The sequence below is a fragment of the Myotis davidii genome, unplaced genomic scaffold (assembly GCF_000327345.1).
Source record: "Myotis davidii unplaced genomic scaffold, ASM32734v1 scaffold217, whole genome shotgun sequence".
Lineage (NCBI taxonomy): Eukaryota > Metazoa > Chordata > Mammalia > Chiroptera > Vespertilionidae > Myotis > Myotis davidii.
In genome coordinates this window covers 10,029,210-10,048,203 of record NW_006290034.1, presented here as the reverse complement: position 1 = coordinate 10,048,203, position 18,994 = coordinate 10,029,210, and the positions used below count along the sequence as shown (strand labels likewise).

Below are 18,994 nucleotides of genomic sequence, written 5' to 3'. Positions count from 1 at the left end.
CGCATGCGCGTTTTCCTCCAGAGTCACTGAGTAAAGCACATATCCCTTTATTGGCACATAAGGCCACCCATACAATGGCTTTAAACTTCTCTCTCATTGCCACTGTGAAACCTTTTTACATAAATTGGTCTATGTTCTGCTCTAGAATATATCTTGCATATTCTTGTCTGAGCAATTTACTGACATTACTTATCTCACCTAGAATTCTCTCATTCTATCTACACTACAGATTTAAGTCAAACAATTTAAATATAAACATTCATCATAGATAGTACTATTTATCATAATTAGTATATCTTAGAGAATAAAACACTCCTCATTCCCAGGAATAAGCAATATTTCCACAAAAAGACTAGTGATTTCCTTCCTCCCTAGGTACTAAGAGCCAGGAGGTTCTCTCAAAGGTGAGTGCTGTAAGAGTAAACCAATTGCTTTCTTTACTTAATAGCCATTAAAAACTCCCCATTTCAAATATATGTATTTGTCCATCAATCTAAAAAATTTGTAACAATTCATTGCTCCTTCTTATGGTGATCCACTAAGGAATTATTTAGAATACAAGCTAAAATGAAGAGGGGGTAATCCACCCAGGCTGTGAATCTGGACAGCTTTACAATATTTTCCCTTTTTTTGGAGTTTGACCTCTAATAGGGAAGCAGAGAAATTTTATAATCATAGTGAAAAACTGCCTTATAAATGACTCTGTAGTTACTCAATAAGAAAAATGAGTGAACACCAATAGGAAAATACCTCTAATAGAAAACTAAACTGGATTCTAAGGTTTACTTCTGCTATTTAAGAAACATAAATTGACTAGTAGAGTTTTTCATCAGATAAACAGAGTTAGTCCCACAGTTACTGAACATGAGGTAACATGGAGGAGGATCATGACACTAGAGAAGGACTTGGTAACATTCTTGCACATGAAATGAAAAATTAGTTTACCTACCAGAGCTGCTTCCCAGCCCCACTGCCTGTATCTTGGATCGTGAGTGAATCGCCACAGGTACCAGTAGGTTTCGATGACCTCTGGACGGAGGATGTAATACTTCTCAGCCTGCCGAACTGCCACCGCCTCCACTGCACCATCGAACTTGAAGGATTCAGGGCCTAGCTTCAATGCTGTAGCATGACCAAAGAAATAATGAGCACAATAAGCCATATGTGTTTGCATGCCAGCGCTTTTTCTCCCCTGAAGGAATGGGGGATGAAGTAAAGTTATTTTTTGTTATTTGTTTTATTTTTACTGCTGCTGTTTTTGCAAAATCAGTGACTTTAAAGATCCACATTTGGCTTTCTTACAATAGACTTATAAATATTCCTATTATTCTGACATGAAGTAGTCTCTCTCATAAATAATGTACACCAACATCCTGCTAAATCTATCTAATCCAATAAGAGTCCAGTCTTCCTTTGGAAACAAATGCAAAGGTAGGCAGAAGCACATTACAGATTCTGCTTTGGCCCAAAATAAAATGAGACAGAAAACTGTACTGTGCAGAATTATTTTTTAAATAGTCAAGACAATTTTAAAGTCCTTTTAATATAACACACACGTAAGAGAACATTTTAGATCTTTTATTTTTCAGTGACATTTTAAAGCTCAGTCTTTGAATTAGGTTTAGTTGTAGAGTACATAATTTTTAAAGCATACTATATATGCTAAAATTTATAAAATACAGTATATAAAAATAACATATTTTAAAACTTAAATCAGTTTTTAAAATAAACTTTCTTCTCCTATAGCAGTGATGGTGAACCTATGACACGCGTGTCAGAGGTGACATGCGAACTCATTTTTTTGGTTGATTTTTCTTTGTTAAATGGCATTTAAATATATAAAATAAATATCAAAAATATAAATCTTTGTTTTACTATGGTTGCAAATATCAAAAAGTTTCTATATGTGACACAGCACCAGAATTAAGTTAGGGTTTTTCAAAATGCTGACACGCCAAGCTCAAAAGGTTTGCCATCACTGTCCTATAGTATCAAAACACGCAGCAAGGAAGAGGTTGAAACTACCAATCATCAAGAATTTCCCCAGTAATTTGTCCATTTAGTCCTAAAGTGAGGAATAACCAACAAATTACCAATTATTTTGTAAGAAAACTTCTGTCCAGTTTGAATAAAACATGTCCATTTACACATATATTTCAGCATTACATACTATTTCTTGGATGATATGACTTCCATTCAGGCTGGAATATAGCACTACTTGAAAAGCTTCTTAAGAACTTCTTTCTAATAACACTAGCACCCTAAACCTGGACAATATAAAGTCATCTTTCACTGGGATGGTGAAGTCGCACACAATTACCACTCTTAGCGGCCACCTTTCTTTTCACAAGGCTACACTGGTGGCAAATAGTTTCAAGGTTTCTCACCTCTTTCATGATAATCTGCACATTTTTTTATTTCCTTAGAAAAGGCAGCACAAAAACTACAATGCTGGTGGACCATAAACAAAACCATGGCATCGATGTTGGCATGATGTGTTGCTGTCGCCCAATTTCAGGATTACAAGGGTGACACCATAAGCTCCAAATAATGACAATTCAAAGGAGGCGAAAATAAAGCCTTTCTTACTATGCCAATCCCCCTAAAAAATACAAAACTAAAAACACTGTTGTGATGGTGGATAGTTCTATTAAAAACAAAACACGTGATCCAGAAGAGTTAACCACAGTTTCTATACGGCTCTGTCTTGGAGAGTTATTGCAGAACTCAAGCAGGGGTTTTAACCTCAAGTTCATGAACTCTACGGGAGGCTTTGGAAGAGGGAGACAGATTTGTGTCCACAAGCCTCTGAAATGGTCGGCAAAACTTTATGGGTGTACAAAAAGCACAGACCAGCTCCTCAATGGGACCTGAAGTTAGGAGTAACCAACAAATTATCAGTATTTTGTAAGAAACCTCTATCTAGCTATTGAAAAGTCTGATATACAATCAACTCTTATTTGTCATTGAATAAATGCTTTTCAAATGATGGTAAAAGTCAAACATTATAAGTACTGATATGATGGTAAATCCAATAAAAAAGTAAGGTAAGTTAATTTGTCTGGATTTCTTATGTTTTTCCTTTCTCAAAGACTATGAGTGCTAAGAAGTAATCAACTGGAGTTTTCAAATGTCAATCTTAAGGCTAACTTTAAATAACTTCTGTAATTACAATGATAATATTGTCTGAACTGAAGGAGAAATTGGCTGCATGGAACTAGTATTTTAAACTCACTAAAAATTGTATTTCATTTACTGGTCATTCATAATTTCTCACATAAAACATACCAGAAAGATAACATAATTGTCCTGTGAGGAGTTGGTGAGTAAAAGTGTATAAGCTATTACGTCCATATTTTGGCCAAATCATCAATTTCATGTTTCTGAAGGCACTATTTCATAGGTGTTCTTTTATTTAAGAAACTAGAGGCCTGGTGCACAATATTCATGCACTGGGGGGGGGGGGGGTCCCTCAGCTTGGCCTGCACCCTCTTGCAGTCTGGGACCCCTCAGGGGATGTCCGCCTGCTGGCTTAGGCCCAATCCCCAGGGCTCTAACAGTCTGGGACACCTTGCTCCTTACCGCCTGCCTGCAGGGGAGGCCAGAGAGGCTCCCACTGTGCTCGCCAGCCATGAGCCCAGCTTCTGGCTGAGCAGTGCTCCCTCTTGTGGGAGTGCACTGACCTCCAGGGGGCAGCTCCTGAGTTGAGTGTCTGCACCCTGGTGGTCAGTGCGCATCATAGCAACCAGTAGTTCCACCATTTGGTCGATTTGTATATTATGCTTTTATTATATAGGATGTTGTAAAAAAATTTCATTTACTCTCTATTCCCTATCTTAAACTTCCCACTTACATTTGATATTTCATTTCTAAAAGAAAATAACTAATCCAACAGTTAAAAATTGAATCAAAACCATAAACAATTTAGTGCCTGGACAAGAGAAACTCCAGAGGATGCAAAAATCATATAATGTAGGTAAAGAGACATGAACAAACAAAAAAAAATTAAGTAAAATATCAAATATGATAAAAGTGAGTAGTAAGACAATAAAAGATAAGTTTAAAGAAGACACATATTAGTTGAAGTTATAGGGAAATGCAACTCATATGAATACTCCAAGATAGGTAGGACTCATACAAATAGAAAAATAAGCATATTCAAGTCAACAAAAGAAATTCAACCAAAGATAAAAGCACAAAGAATATTCTAGGACAGGCAATTTGACTATAGTTTGAATGGGCTAATAATAAGGGAAGAACTTAAACTATTTTCCTGCATCCTTTCCTCTAAGGAAAAAATAGTTGTGGAAACTCTTCAAATACATTCAGTACTCTATGTTCAATGGGTCTTTTGTCCATTGGATGTTACATGCACCTAAACAGATTAAATTCTCCCAACCCCAACTGTGATAGACTTTATCCAGTTTCAGCATGAGCATGAAATAATTAAATTATATAATAGTCACTTTTAATGATGCTCAGAATTTTTTTTTTTAATCTAAAATCTCAGAAAAATAATGTACTATATTTTGGAAGTCTTGATACCAGTTTTGCATTATACCTCAGCATAAACTAAAACAACGTACCAATCTAGCTTCCCATGCAGCTATAATAGTTTGAAACCACCACTAAGTTACTGCTGTTTCATAAATAGAATCAGCAATGCTTCCTACAAGCCCAGCTAAAAGGTAAACAGCAGGCCATGAAGATTGCCAAATTTTGAACTAATGTTAACTCTAATTCCAACAACAAATGAAAGTGAAATTCCAAGGCAATAATTGTCATATGAATTTACCTAGAATAACTGCTAAGAAGTGAATGGATATTCTTAAACACAGTGGCCAAAAAATTATAGCATAGATGCAAGAAAACACAGCAAAAGATGTAATGATCTGGTAGGAAATGAGTAGAATTAGGATCGTACTTTTTAATTTATGTATCTAAATTGAGACTAAAGATTAAGTAAAGAACAGTGGAAGTCTTGAAAATATAGGACACAAATCAAACAGTAATCTTTTGCGGGATACCATGGCAAAGAGGGTCACAGGTTCATTGACTGAATTTTTTAAAATTAATTTATATTCACAACACAACATTATGAAGAAGACAGGGTAGGTACTAATATCCCAATTTTTTGCAGACGGAGCAACTGAGTCTTAGCAAGGTTTTCCTAAGGCTCACAGATAATATATAGTAAAACAAGGGAATTTTGAATCGTAGTTCACATGTTCTTTCCATAATCGCAGTGTTTCATATCAACATCAGCAATGTCATTATGAAATGTGAAAATCAGAAATATAGAGAATTCTTTCATAACTCTGATATTCTATAAATTTCTCAAAGGCAGGAAATACATCTTGTTAGTACTTTTACCTATTAAGCATCCAGCATAATGCTTGGCATATAATAAGTGCTCCATGTTTAAAGGAGTGAATGATTAATTATAATAACTACTAGAGGCCCAATGCACGAAGAATCGTACAAGAATGAGCCTTCCTCCTCCTGGCTGCTGGCACTGCCTTTTGTCTGCCTGGAGCCATCTTTCTGCCTTCCCACACTGCCCAGAGGCCCAGAGCGGCTGGGACAGTGCGGAATGCCTGTGTCCCGCCCCACCCCTGGCCACTCAGTGCCTGTGTATGCTAATTAACCCGGCACCCTTGTTGGGTTAATTTGCATACTCACTCCTGATTGGCTGGTGGGCGTCACAAAGGTATGGTCAATTTGCATCTTTATCTTTTACTAGTGTAGATCGTATATCATAGTTTTACTATGTCTGCTGTATTATGAAATCTTACTATTTTTCATCTATTATTTGACTTATGGTCCAAATCTGCGTAACAAGCTTTATTATGGGTCCTAACATAAATAAACACTTACTGTTCTTTCTGGTCCTCAATGTCTTACTGATCTGAGCTCTATTTTATGTATATATTCTATAGCATCAACATAATATAATTTAGCTTCTATTTGTATCTTAGATCACTGATTATACATGTATTATATATTAACACTTAAACTCCCTAAAGTAAGATTTGTTTCAATGTCCTTTTGACTTAGTTATATTTTGTTAAGAAATGAAATCCTTGATTTAGTTAGTGAGAAAACTGCAGGCTCAATTTCACAAGTTCAATTCCTTATTATATCAAAGTAACTTAGCAGATTTTGAACCATAATAAATTTTATGCCAATCGTATTTGTGTCATGGTACTTGATGGTAAATTATCCTTAAAATAGAAATTCAGTTATTTAATATAAGCAACAATTGAACTTCTGAAATCACAAATAGAAATCACTGGTTTTTAGTCTTTCAGGGAACTCATCATCCATTATTGCATATAAAACATGCATTTTTAAGCCACAGAAAACCTGGAAGGTCTAATCCAGTTTTCCTCAACCGCATTTTCAGGCTTTTTAAAAACCGATTTGCCTTCTCTTTTCATGAAATTTTAATAATACATACTGTTTACCTATCTATAACTATATGTGTATCTATGCTTTATACATAAAAAATATATTTTTCATTCCCAATTATTGTCACCACTAAGAAACATCACATTTTCCAGGTAAGGACATTGAAGCCCAGAAATATTGTATATTTGCCTAAAGCAATGCCAGAGGATCTTTTACTTAAAGGAACAAACAACTCAAAAATTGTTAGAGAACTGACTAAGAAACTACTGGTTACATAGACACCAATTATATATTCAATACAACTACAATTATCTTTTTATTTTCACAAGAGGACAGGCAAGGCATGTAACCTAAATTGGTCTATTTTGTGTCCTTTTATGTAACTTTTCATAGAAGTTGAAAAAAATGGCTAAATGGATTCTTACTATAGGAAAATAAATAATGTTATCCCATACATCCCCAAAATGCCCTACCTCTTGTCTTTAAAACAACTTCTTAAAAACCTCTATTAACAAAAACAGTAGCAGAATTCAGAAATAAAAAGAAAGTGATGCAGGAATACATTTCCAGAATTAAAATTCAAGTTCTTAAGAAAATAATTTATTGTATTAGAATAACTATTTTGAAATAAAAATGCCTATATATTTTCCTTCTTATTTCTGGACATATTTTTAACTTGCAAGTTATTTTGGACTAAGTAATTAGCATTATTAATATTCTTACCAGTTCTATCATATGACTCGTGGCATGTACGTGCAATTTCTGCCCCTAGCTCTAAATAATGACCAGCTTTGTTCCTGGAACCATCTGCTCCAAGTGCAAACATTCCCCCAGCAAAGCAGGCCAAATGTCCCATCTTCTTTTCCAGGTGCCCATTCTTCCATTCTCCAATAAAGGTAAGGCCTCCATGGGATTTCTTAATAAGATGTTTCTCTATAGCCTACAAGAAAGAGTAGATATTCAAAATTTCAGAAGCAAAATATCAGTGTTCAAACTTACTGCATCCTTCTGACTATAAAACCTTGTTAATGTAAGACTCCATAAAGCAGTAACTTTCCCAAATTGGAAGGCTTAATTTACAATGAGTTTTGGGGTAATCAAGTTGCATATGAGCAAAGCAATACATGCCACATACTAGTTCAACTCCTGTGTATTTTTGTAAACAACTATAGAAAATTGATTCCCTAAAAGGTAAAGATATAAATTAGAAAATAATAACCTTTGCTTAATTTAAAAACAAACTAAAACTCTAAGTACTGATCAACAGCTAGAGTCAGAATTGTATATACTTTGCAGTATATACAAAATATACAATTTTTAAAAAGTGATTAAAGTCATTAAAGGGATATGTTTACACTAGATCAGAAACCAAGTAACATACTAAGTGGTTAACACACTATTCTACTTCACAGTTTTTGCTTGGAAATATCACATACAAGTGTTGCCAAGAATGAAACTTGTTCCAAATGTAAACTGCCACAGCACTGTGGTATGAGGTTATATAAATATAGAACTGTGGTTAAGAGCACAGGCTCTGGAGCCAGGCTGTTTAGTTCTAGGCTCCATCACTTACTGGTGCATCCTTCATAAAGTTACTTCAACTCTCAGTGCCTTGAAGTCCTTGTGTGTGAAGTGTAGTAAGGATTAAGTTACTTCACATATGTAAAAGGGTTAGAACAGTGCCTGGCACGTGGGAAGTACTATATACTGTTTTGCCCTTATTATTTACCCAGAGGCTCTCAATATACACGTTCAATGGGTCATATGAAAGAAGAAATGTTCATGGAAATGCATGTAAAGTCAGAAATTTTTCTAGTCTCTATAGACAATAACTAAAAATAATTAAAATAATTGTTCATACATAAATGTTATAGTAAATTCTTTCTATAATTTCTTTAAAATGCCACAATAAAGGAACACTTAATATAAGACTTTTATATTAAAAAACTTAAACTCTACAATGAATGCACATAATAAAATGCATATAAGATGTCCATCTGTCACTATCAAATACAATGTATATGCCATATGTTAAACAGGTAAGTGTTCTGAGCATAATTACCTCAATAGCATCATCATACATGTTTCTAGCCTCAAGGTCTGTTTTATCTGACATCAACCATGCTTTCAGTAAGTATTCATAAAAACTGTCTCCCAGCCCACCAACTGATGTATGATCTGTAACAAAGAGAAAAGAGAAGGATGGAGGTGAAGAAAAGAGAAGACAGAAGACAACTACATAATGTTTTTCAGTTAAAATGACTATTTAAAAATTATGTTGACAGCTCTATTTTCAACATACTTCAGATTTAGTCCAGTAAGAGCATACTATAATCACTCTCCTTTACGTATACCCAATTTTCTAGGAAAATCTTCTGCTGGGTCTATTTCACATACTTAGTAGTCTTCTTTTTCTTCAGTCACATAGTTTGCATAGAGTCACACATCCAAACATTTCCATTACTGAAAATAATTATCTTTTGTATATTAATGGTTTTACCTATATAAGCTATAAGATTAAATGTAAGAGACATACTAAAATCTGATGTTAACCGAAAAGAGCTCATTTTTCTATAGATAGTGAATGGTGAATTCTGTGCAGTAGGCAGTAAATTAAAAGAAATCTACAAAGAAAAAAAAGCCCAAGAATTCCTTTGTAATGTCACCTTGCACAATATTAAGTTGTTGAATCAATATTCTTGATTACTACTTATATAGCTATTAGTATATATTTGTTCGTCCTAGGTATATTCTTATTTTTATAGATGAAATATCATCCATACTTTTAATCTTATCCGATTTAACAATATAATTCCCAAGGCAACCATACTCTTTTATTCCTGACTTTCTATAAACCCTACCCCATATCCTCAAGCTTTGTTTTAAAACTCACATCTTCCCTGCATGAAAAGAAAAATATCACATATTACATTCATATATTAGTTTTTCAAATTAGAGAAGAAAGGATGAACTATTCAGGTTAATGGAAACAACTGTCTATCTGGGAGAAAATGCATATTAATATTTATATCTTTAGCGCACAAAAATTAATTTGTGGTGGATTAATGATTTAAAAGTAAACAAAACTTAAGTATAACAGAAGGAAAACCAACATAGGGCACATACAATTAACAACAACAAAATGCAAATTGATAATTAACCTAAGAAAGGAAGCTCAACTCCACTAATGATCAGAGAAAAGCAAATTAAAACAATGAGATTCCATTTTTGTCTATTTAATGGGCAAACACTTTAAAAGATTAATAACAATGTTGATAAGGTATGGCTCAGAGTTGCCGGAACTTAAAAGGCAATTTTATAGTAGCTATCAAAATGTAACCCAGGTTTCCTAGTTCTGGAATTACCCTACACTAACACTTGCACAAATACACAACACTGATCTAAATGCATCACAGCACTATTTCCATTAGTAAAATAGTAAGATACGTCATATGTCTAAAAAAGTGACTAAACAAATTACGTATAAACGTACATACATATACATACATACTCTAGCAGACCATGAAATCATTGAAGAGAATCAGGCAAATCTGTAACCTGATATTGGAGGATATTTATTTTATGTTGTTGAGTAGGGGGCAAAAAAGCAAGTTTCAGAACATCGTTTGATACTACTAAAGAATTGCGTGTTTAAAGAATGCTATTGTACACATAGAAAAGGTTTGAAAAGACAACTGTCAACAATGATTACATCTAAAAAAAGGAGCCCTTCAATTTTTACTTTATATGCTTACATTTTATCGAAATACATGTATCTTAGGTAATTAAGTCATCTTGTTATAGAAAGTAATAAATGGGGGGAAAGTGCCCTCATTCACTTCAGGCAATATGTCTGCCTGTACGCTAATAATTCACTTGTACCTTAAACAAGCCCATGTTCCCTATAGTGACTTTGAACAAATATCTGCTTTTAGCTCTACTTTTCACTCATGTAATTCAAATACTTGTACCTACTGTTTATAAACCTCTGGAGTTACAACAGTTTCCTTTTCTACACTCCTTGGAGTATATTCTAATCAGCCGTGGGCAAACTACGGCCCACGGGCCGGATCCGGCCCGTTTGAAATGAATAAAACTAAAAAAAAAAAAAAAAGACCGTACCCTTTTATGTAATGATGTTTACTTTGAATTTATATTAGTTCACACAAACACTCCATCCATGCTTTTGTTCCGGCCCTCCGGTCCAGTTTAAGAACCCATTGTGGCCCTCGAGTCAAAAAGTTTGCCCACCCCTGTTCTAGATTATGCTGTTCTTAGATCTACTCACCCACTCCCAGCTACAATGTGTTCTATAAGCTTGTTGAAATATCTTGTTCGTTATGATCTCTCAATTTGCCTCCAAATCTCTTTACTCTTATTTGATTACTAGAGGCCCGGTGCATGAAATTCGTGTGTGTGTGGGAAGGAATCCCCTCAGCCCAGCCTACACCCACTCGCAATCCGGGACTGCTAGCTCCTAATCGCTCACCTGCCTGCCTGATCACCCCTAACCACTCTGCCTGCCTGCCTGCCTGATCGCCCCTAACTACTTGCCTGCCTGCCTGATCGCCCCTAATCGCCTTTGCCTCGGCCCCTGCCACCGCATCTTCGTCCGAAATGATGTCCGGAAGGTCATTCAGCTGTCCAGTCTAATTAGCATATTACACTTTTATTATTATAGATTCCTTTCTACATTTCTGTACTTTCATTTCATTGCAGTCTCAGGAAGGATGGTTGGCCACAGTGGTAGAGTTATAGCTCAATCTTCTACCATGAAGCAGAAGTCCTAATAAACCTTTCGTATGTTTACTTCCTTTTGGATATCTCTGCAATTAGCTAATGTTAAATATACTGAATTTCTCATTCCCTTGTCTCCTAATTTGTTCCCACTGCTCAATCATGAATAAAACCCAAAGCATGTGGGAGCCTAGGGAATCTTAGTTTACTCTAATACTTCTTGCTAGTGTTGGACTTTTAATTGTAACCAGTGTTATTCAAGATAATCTTAGGTGGTACATAAAAAATCTTTTAAAAATTGTAATAGTTTTATTAATTAACCTTATCAAGATGATCTTTTAACTGACTCTGATTTTGAAAGAAGCTCTACTGTGGATAAAACGCTATTACACAGCACCACATGGTACACAGAAATCGTTCATGAAAGGGGGATTCAATTGATACAGCAAACTTCATTGTTACCTCAAGAAATTGCCACAGGCATCCAAACTTTCAGCAACCACCACCTGATAGCAGCCATCAATAAGAAGCCATTGTGGAGGATGCATTGATCAGGAATGATATTAACTGTGGGAGAGAACTGAAGGCCTAATTAACTGAAGGGAAGAAGAAATGAAGGCCAGATCCTCAAAGGAGTTTGAATTTGGGGCATGTTGAGTTTGAGGTGCCAGTTGGATATATAAATGAATATGATAAACAGGCAATCAGATATGCAAAAATCCAGAGAGAGCACTAAGTTAGGGGTATACATTGGGGAGTCATCAATACATAAAATGGATTTGAGCCATGGGAGTTTACCCAGAGACAATGGAATGGTTAGAGGATATAAATTGTACTCTAGAGCATAATACTTAGAGAAGAGTCATCAAAATAACATACAGGGTTTTGTAAAAGAAGCTCTGGCTATATTGTAGATCTCTGGAAAGAACAAATGAGCAGGAAAGTAAACAAGATTAAAAGTATAACAGAATTAAAGGAGGTGAACTAGTGAGGGAAAACAGGGAAAAGCAAAATCATGGCTTAGGAGAAATGTTTTTTTGGATCCATGAATTATTGCCAGAGTTTATGGTTTAGCTGTATGTTACTCAGGTTACAGTATGTAGTCACAGTCCTTCTCAGAGGTTCTCTCCAACTCTTCTAACCTATTGCTCCAGTGGAATATTATCCTATATAATAAAAGCCTAATATGCAAATTGACCAAACAGCGGAATGACCGGTGGAACGACCAGTGGATATGATGTGCACTGACCACCAGGGGGAGGACACAGGAGCTGCCCCCAGCGCACAGGCCCCAGGCCAGCCAAGGTGGGTGCCAGCGGGGGGCCCCTCAATGGCCCTGCCGGTCACCCCTCAGAGGGAGGCAGCCAGCAGCAGTGGCAGAGAGCAGGGCCAGTGAACAAGCAGCGCCAGGCCTAGGGACCCTACCCATGCACGAATTTCTTACACTGGGCCTCTAGTATGCTTAATAAATGAACACACAGCAGAAGCCTGAGATCCACGATAACTATGGAATTTATCACCCAGTAGTCTGACTTCTTACTTAAACCACTGAGACATGCCTGCTAGGTGTCAAATTCAATGAAACGTGACTCTCCGAGCTCCTTTTGATACTCAGAAATTGATAACACATTACAAAACACTACTAAATATCAATGATTCACATAATCTGTGTCAGCATGTCATGCTTTACTGGTGTTTTATAGAAAATTCTAGATTAAAAACTAAAATTTATATCATGTTTAAAGTTTATGAAGCATTTTCAAATATATTATCTTAAAATATGATCCAAATGGTCATCCTATTAAATAAGTACAATTAGAACAGATGAAAAAACAAAGGCACAGAAAAGTTAAATAACATCTAAATTATTAAGTGGGAAATCCAGAATTAGTCTTCTAACTTCAAATATTTTACCCATTCTTGTTCTTCCCAGTTTTTTATTTATTAGTGTAAAATTTAATAAATTAGTAATGACCAATTTCCTATATTTTCTTCACATCAATCATTAAATGGCATAGGCTAAGCATTGTACTTAGAAAACGAGTAAAAAATAAATAAATTAAAACCAGAAAAAATACTAATGATGTGGCTTTAAATCTAGGTTTCTTACCATACTCTTTTATAAATCTGTTGCCAAGAACTTTTCCTGAAGGTAATTACCAGTAATTATTCTCTGTGATTGCTATGTGCATGTCACAAACATTATCATTATTCTAATTACAATATAGTTAGCTAAAGCTGAATTGTTAAATATCAGTTCAATTCACTGTTTTGCAGACTATTTATAGATATGACAGATGTATACTGCTCAAAGATAATAATGGAATTTGATGTACTTTTCAGAAGCTTATATAAAATATATGAAACATTAAAAGGAACAAATTGGACAATTTAGTAAGTGCTGCAGCTGCTAAAGGATATAAGAGCAACTCCCCTAGGATTTTAAAGACCCCTTGCCAATAACCATTGAATAGCTTTCTATAACATCCTCAAAATTAATACTGCTGAAAGTCAATGTATTCTGAAGAAGCAATTTCAATTTATTTGGCGGGGGGGTGAAAGGATTATTTTTATTGCAATTCTTTATTGTGATGAAATAAATATAACAAGAAAGTGGATATTTTAACCATTTTACAAGTAGAAAAACTGAAGCTACAAAAGATTAGAAACTTGCCGAAGATAACAGCACTAGTAAATCTCAGGCTTAGACACTAACTGGGGGCTTCTCGTTCTACATGTAGTGTACTTACCACTACATCAAGCAAAAGTTTCCACACAAATCATCTTTTAACAAAGCATCAGCTGTACTAGAAATACTTACACTGACCCCAGCGACCTGTTCTTGGGTTCAAATAATTTGGATAAAGACCATTTGGACGATCCATTTTCTGAAGTAGCCTCCGAATGTGCATGACCTAAAGAATGCAATTAACAAAAATAAATGTCATCATGGCTTTATACTTATCTAAGCTTTGTGTTTTTTCCTCACTCAGAACCTTCACCACCTCCCTGCCTGTGTGTGTGTGTGTGTGTGTGGTGGTGGTGGTCAAGTAAAGCTACTATTTTTAAAGTGCCTCATTTTTCTAATGACATATGATCATTATATAAAATCAAGCAACAATAAAAATACAACGCAAAAAGCCACTGGAGTTTTGATGGCATTGAATTGATGGTACAGTTGGAGATAACTAAAATTCTTCTGATACTGTTTAACTATACATGATCAGGACCTATCTCTCTCTACTAAGGTCCTCTTCAATAGTACTCAGTAATTTTGAACTTTATCTTTTGGTAGATTTATCTGCAGAAAACTTACATTTTTGTCCCTACCACATCTATATATATATGTAAAAGCCTAAGCAACCATTACAACCAGCCGACTGGTAGCTATGATGATGCACTGACCACCAGAGAGCAGACGCTCAACATAGGAACTGCCTCCTGGTGGTCAGTGAACTCCCACAGCCACCCTCCTGCAGCCAGCCAACCTCCCACAGTCCCTCCCCCTACCAGCCAGCCCCGATAGGCCCCAATCGCTGACCAGGCTGAGGGACCTCACCCATGCATGAATTCGTGCACCAGGCCTCTAGTAATGTATGTTTTTGTAAAATGACACTTTCTTGCCTCTTGTAGCTGATGCCGAGAAATGCTACATATTTTTAATATCTATATTCAAAAATATATTAAGCTCTTATTTCTAATAATTTAAATGTAGACTGTCTTAATATTTTAGGTAGATAATAATGTAATTTGTGATTAATTACTGGTTTTTTCCTTCCTTTTCAAGTCAATTCCATTCATGAACTTTTTGTTTGTTTTGTTTTTCTTGCCTTACCATGCTAGCTAGGAATTTCAGCACAATGCTGAACAGAGAAGACAATGAGATTTTTTAAAAGCCTACAAGTCATTAAAACTTCTCAAATAACAGTAAATGTTTTAAATGTGTTCTAAAAAGAATGGACATCTCTTTAGGTAATTTAAAAAGAAAAAGGCCAGAACTCTAATAAACATATTTCTAGAAAGGCAATCATTCTCTAAGCATCAAATCTTAGAGAATGTTTTTGTGAATGTTGTCAAATCTTTTTGTGAATGTTGAAGGACATTTTTTTTAAAAAATACGGAACTCTTCACGAATTTGCATGTCATCCTTGTGCAGGGGCCATGCTAATCTTCTCTGTGTCATTCCAATGTTAGTATATGTGCTGCCAAAGCAACTCTTTTATAACAAAAGAAAGAGAGCTAACCTTTTTGTAATAAACCGGATCCCCTGTCAAGTAGCTAAGGTGGACAAACTCCATATGCAGTGTTCCAAATTCAGCAAGAATGCTGCTACCTGCAGATGCCCAGCCCCAGTTCCGCCCGACTCCACTAAATGAAAGCAAAGAGAAAAGGAGAAAAATTGGGAAAAGACCAAAATATTTTTTAAATGAATACATATACTTTAAATATCTCAGAAATTATTATATCTATAATATTGAATGTAAACTATAATTGAAAAATAAAATTTAAAATATTATATCTAACACAATAGCTTATTTATAACTAAAATTTTACTTTATTATTAAAAATTTTTTTGAATAGGTACTACATCCACATTTTAAAAATTAAAACATAGAAAAGCATATAATAAACATATTTCACCCCAGAAATCTCATCTCTCTTCACACCACCAAGTCCCATAGATATCACTTTCATTAACTTATATGTTGGTACAGAATTTTTAATGCATATATAAGCAATCCAAATATATATTCTTATTTCCTTCCTTTTTTAAACAAAACATAGCAAAGTATATTTACTGCTCTGTACCTTGTATTTTAACTCTTAAGATGTACCTCAGTGATCTTTACATCTTAGTTCATTAACAACTTTCTTTTTAAAGATGCACAAAATTCCATGATAGTAATGACTTGCAACTGGAATGCCCCACCCCAGAGGCCTATGAACATGTGTGAGAGCATTCATCTGAGTTGTCTCAAACCCTGAAGGTGAAACTTGCATTTATTGTGCTGGGGCCAAAGATGCAACATCTGTAATGGCCAGGACAGTATCACACAATAAAGAACTGTCCAGTCCCAAATGTTAACAGTGCCAGTGTGAAAGCTACTATACTATGCAAACAGATATAATTTAATCCATACCCTACTGGTGGTCTGTCGGCATATTTCTAATATTAGAAATAACATTTCTAATATTTTGCTATTATGAAAACTTTTACAGTGAATAATCTTGTGTAGATTTCTTTTGTGCAGAAGTATTGCTAGGATATCTTCTTGTCTTTTTTTAAGCCTGCCTTATAATTTTTATTGGAAGCCAGACAATATAAATGAAAAAATGTCAAGGCATTAGGCATTGTCTTCTAAGAAGGTTAAGTTTCTTGTGAAACATAGGCTGAGTAGAGGCAAATTACCTCGGTTTTAGGCTTTGTTAAGGGTAGTCTATTTCGGTTTTACCTCTACTCCTAAGGAGTGGCCCTCTGAGACTCAGCTGAAAGCCTGGGGTGTTTAAGAGGTCTCCACCTTGCACCCTCAAACACTAACCTCTGTCTCCCCAGTACCATGTCACTTAATTTTCTCCTTTGCCCACTAGCCTCCAGATGCTGTTTTTTTGCTGGATTTCCTTGAGTCTTGCCTCATGCATGAGCAATCACAGAATCAGCCAATACCTTGAGGAAAATCTGTGCATAAATTTTTGAGCTTTTCCTCTGCAATTCCTTCCTGTCTTAAGACTTTGTGCCCCAAGTCTCATTCATTTTGACAGCTCCAGCACCTGATCACCAGGCCTCCTCTGCCCCATGTTAGGCTTGACCTCTTGCTCTGTACCGTGACTTGGAAAATGCCCTTGGGGGCGAGGGGGAAGCCAATGTTTATACGGAGATGATCTTAGGAAATCCCACCTGAGTTAGTTACTCTATGATGCCCCCAAACCATTTGGTTAAGCGTTTATGATTGTTTTTGGTGGTAGGGTTGGTCTGATATAAGTTATTCCATGGTTGGAACTGGAAGTCTAGATTAATTATTCAAGTAGCAGAGTTATTCTTACTAGATCTCTAAACCATTCTCCAGGGTCTTTTCTACTTTGGGGACAAAGTAAAAATATAAGTCTTTCTCTCATGTTATACCCACTTGTATAGTGACAATTCAATATGCTATATTTTATTCATCTGTGTGGGGAAACATTAAAATAGTTCTCAAGCCCAAGAGGTCACCGGTTTGATTTCTGGTCAGGGCACATGCCCAGGTTGTGGGCCTGATCCTCATTAGAGGGCATGCAGAAGGCAGCCAATCAATGATATTTCTCTCTCATGGATGTTTTATCTCTCTATTCATTTTCCTCTTTCTCTCTTGGAAAAAAAAAAAGTTACCAATACATGATCACTATCTCATTTAACATTCTTTAATTAGCTGGTGCAGTTTTTACACTATCTTTGAAAATAATATGGTACCAGTAACGGGTTTTTGTGTGCTAGAAGTGAGAATCAAGGAGGAAATAATGATAAATATTAGTAACTACATAGGACAGTCATTCATTCCTAAATAGTAAGTGCCTACTATTCTCCAGGAGATGTAATAGTGAATCTGACATATAACATTTCTTCTCCCATAAAAATAAGACCATTTATTTATTTATTTAGGGGTTGTTGTTGTTGTTATTGTTGTTAATCCTCACCTGAGGATATTTTCCCATTGATTTTTAGGGAGAGTGAAAGGGAGAGGGACAGAGAGAAACATCGACATGAGAGAAACACATCAATTGGTTGCCTCCTGCAAGTGCCCCATCAGGGCCCAAGCCAGGGAGGAGCCTGCAAACAAGGTATGCGCCCTTGACTGGAATCGAACCCAGGACCCTCTGGTCCACAGGCCGATGCTCTATCTACTGACCCAAACTGGCTAGGCAATAAGACCATTTTAAATAGTGGTATTTGTTATGAAGAAAATTAAATAGAAAAACAGAATAGTGGGTACTAGTGAAGGTGAGTTAGCAGGCAGGCTCTTTATGTATAATGTTCAGAGAAAGTGCTTCTGAAAAGACACAATCTGACTGAAAACTGAATGATATGAGAAGGAGCAAGTGATGACTAGATCTGGTAGAAGATAATTCCCATCAAAGAAACAGCAAATGCATAAATTAAATAAAAATCCCAATAGATAAATTAAAATAGAATTCTCCAATAAGAATACCTACATACAAATAGAACTTACCTTTTCAGATTCACCATTGCCCAGGGAATCCCAGTCGGTGTGTTAAAGGCAGGAAGGAGCTTCTCAGCCAATTGGACTGCTTTAATCTTGAATATCTGAGATAAAAACATGAATATTCATAAATTATAGTAATCAATTCATGAATTGCAGCCATCACCATATGCTGGTCTCTCATACAATGCATACTGAAATGTACTGGATACATGCAAGTACAGGGTGAAAATGAAATCTCTGAGGTACCATGTAGCATACATATATGGCAATCAGGGAAAATGTACATTGGATACTGAGGAAAGCTACCCAATGTGCAATGGGCTGAAATTAGAATTAATTGAAAGATGAGGATATGGTTTTGATAGTATCTGTATTTTCAGCTGGCAAAGATCTAAGAAAAAACATTAGGCTAGGAGAAGTTCATCCATGGTATACAAGCATCAAAACAAAAGAAAAAGACACAACCCTATTTGGATAAATACCCTGGAAGTACTTTAAGTACATTTATGCCTCAACATTTTCCATCAAAGTTTAATCAATTTATTAAAGTAAAAGAAAATATTTGAGTTCACACTCCAAGTTTCATTTGAGATTTATAAATGATTCACCCCTTGGTCCCAATTGCTGCTATTTTTGGTATCTGAAACAAT

General features: G+C 35.5%; 1 protein-coding gene across 2 annotated transcripts in view; it reads right to left on the bottom strand.

Annotated features, from left to right (window-relative positions):
- The window catches only part of MAN1A2 (mannosidase alpha class 1A member 2), a 64,453-nt gene that overhangs the window by 10,983 nt on the left and 34,476 nt on the right, over nucleotides 1-18,994 (bottom strand). For both annotated transcript variants that reach the window (XM_006763056.1, XM_015563480.1), the window contains exons 6-11: nucleotides 18,351-18,445; nucleotides 15,393-15,516; nucleotides 13,970-14,063; nucleotides 8,474-8,589; nucleotides 7,135-7,351; nucleotides 950-1,122 (exon numbers count right to left, since the gene is read on the bottom strand). In XM_006763056.1, coding sequence (XP_006763119.1) covers nucleotides 950-1,122; nucleotides 7,135-7,351; nucleotides 8,474-8,589; nucleotides 13,970-14,063; nucleotides 15,393-15,516; nucleotides 18,351-18,445 — 819 coding nt within the window. The remainder of the gene's footprint in view (nucleotides 1-949; nucleotides 1,123-7,134; nucleotides 7,352-8,473; nucleotides 8,590-13,969; nucleotides 14,064-15,392; nucleotides 15,517-18,350; nucleotides 18,446-18,994) is intronic.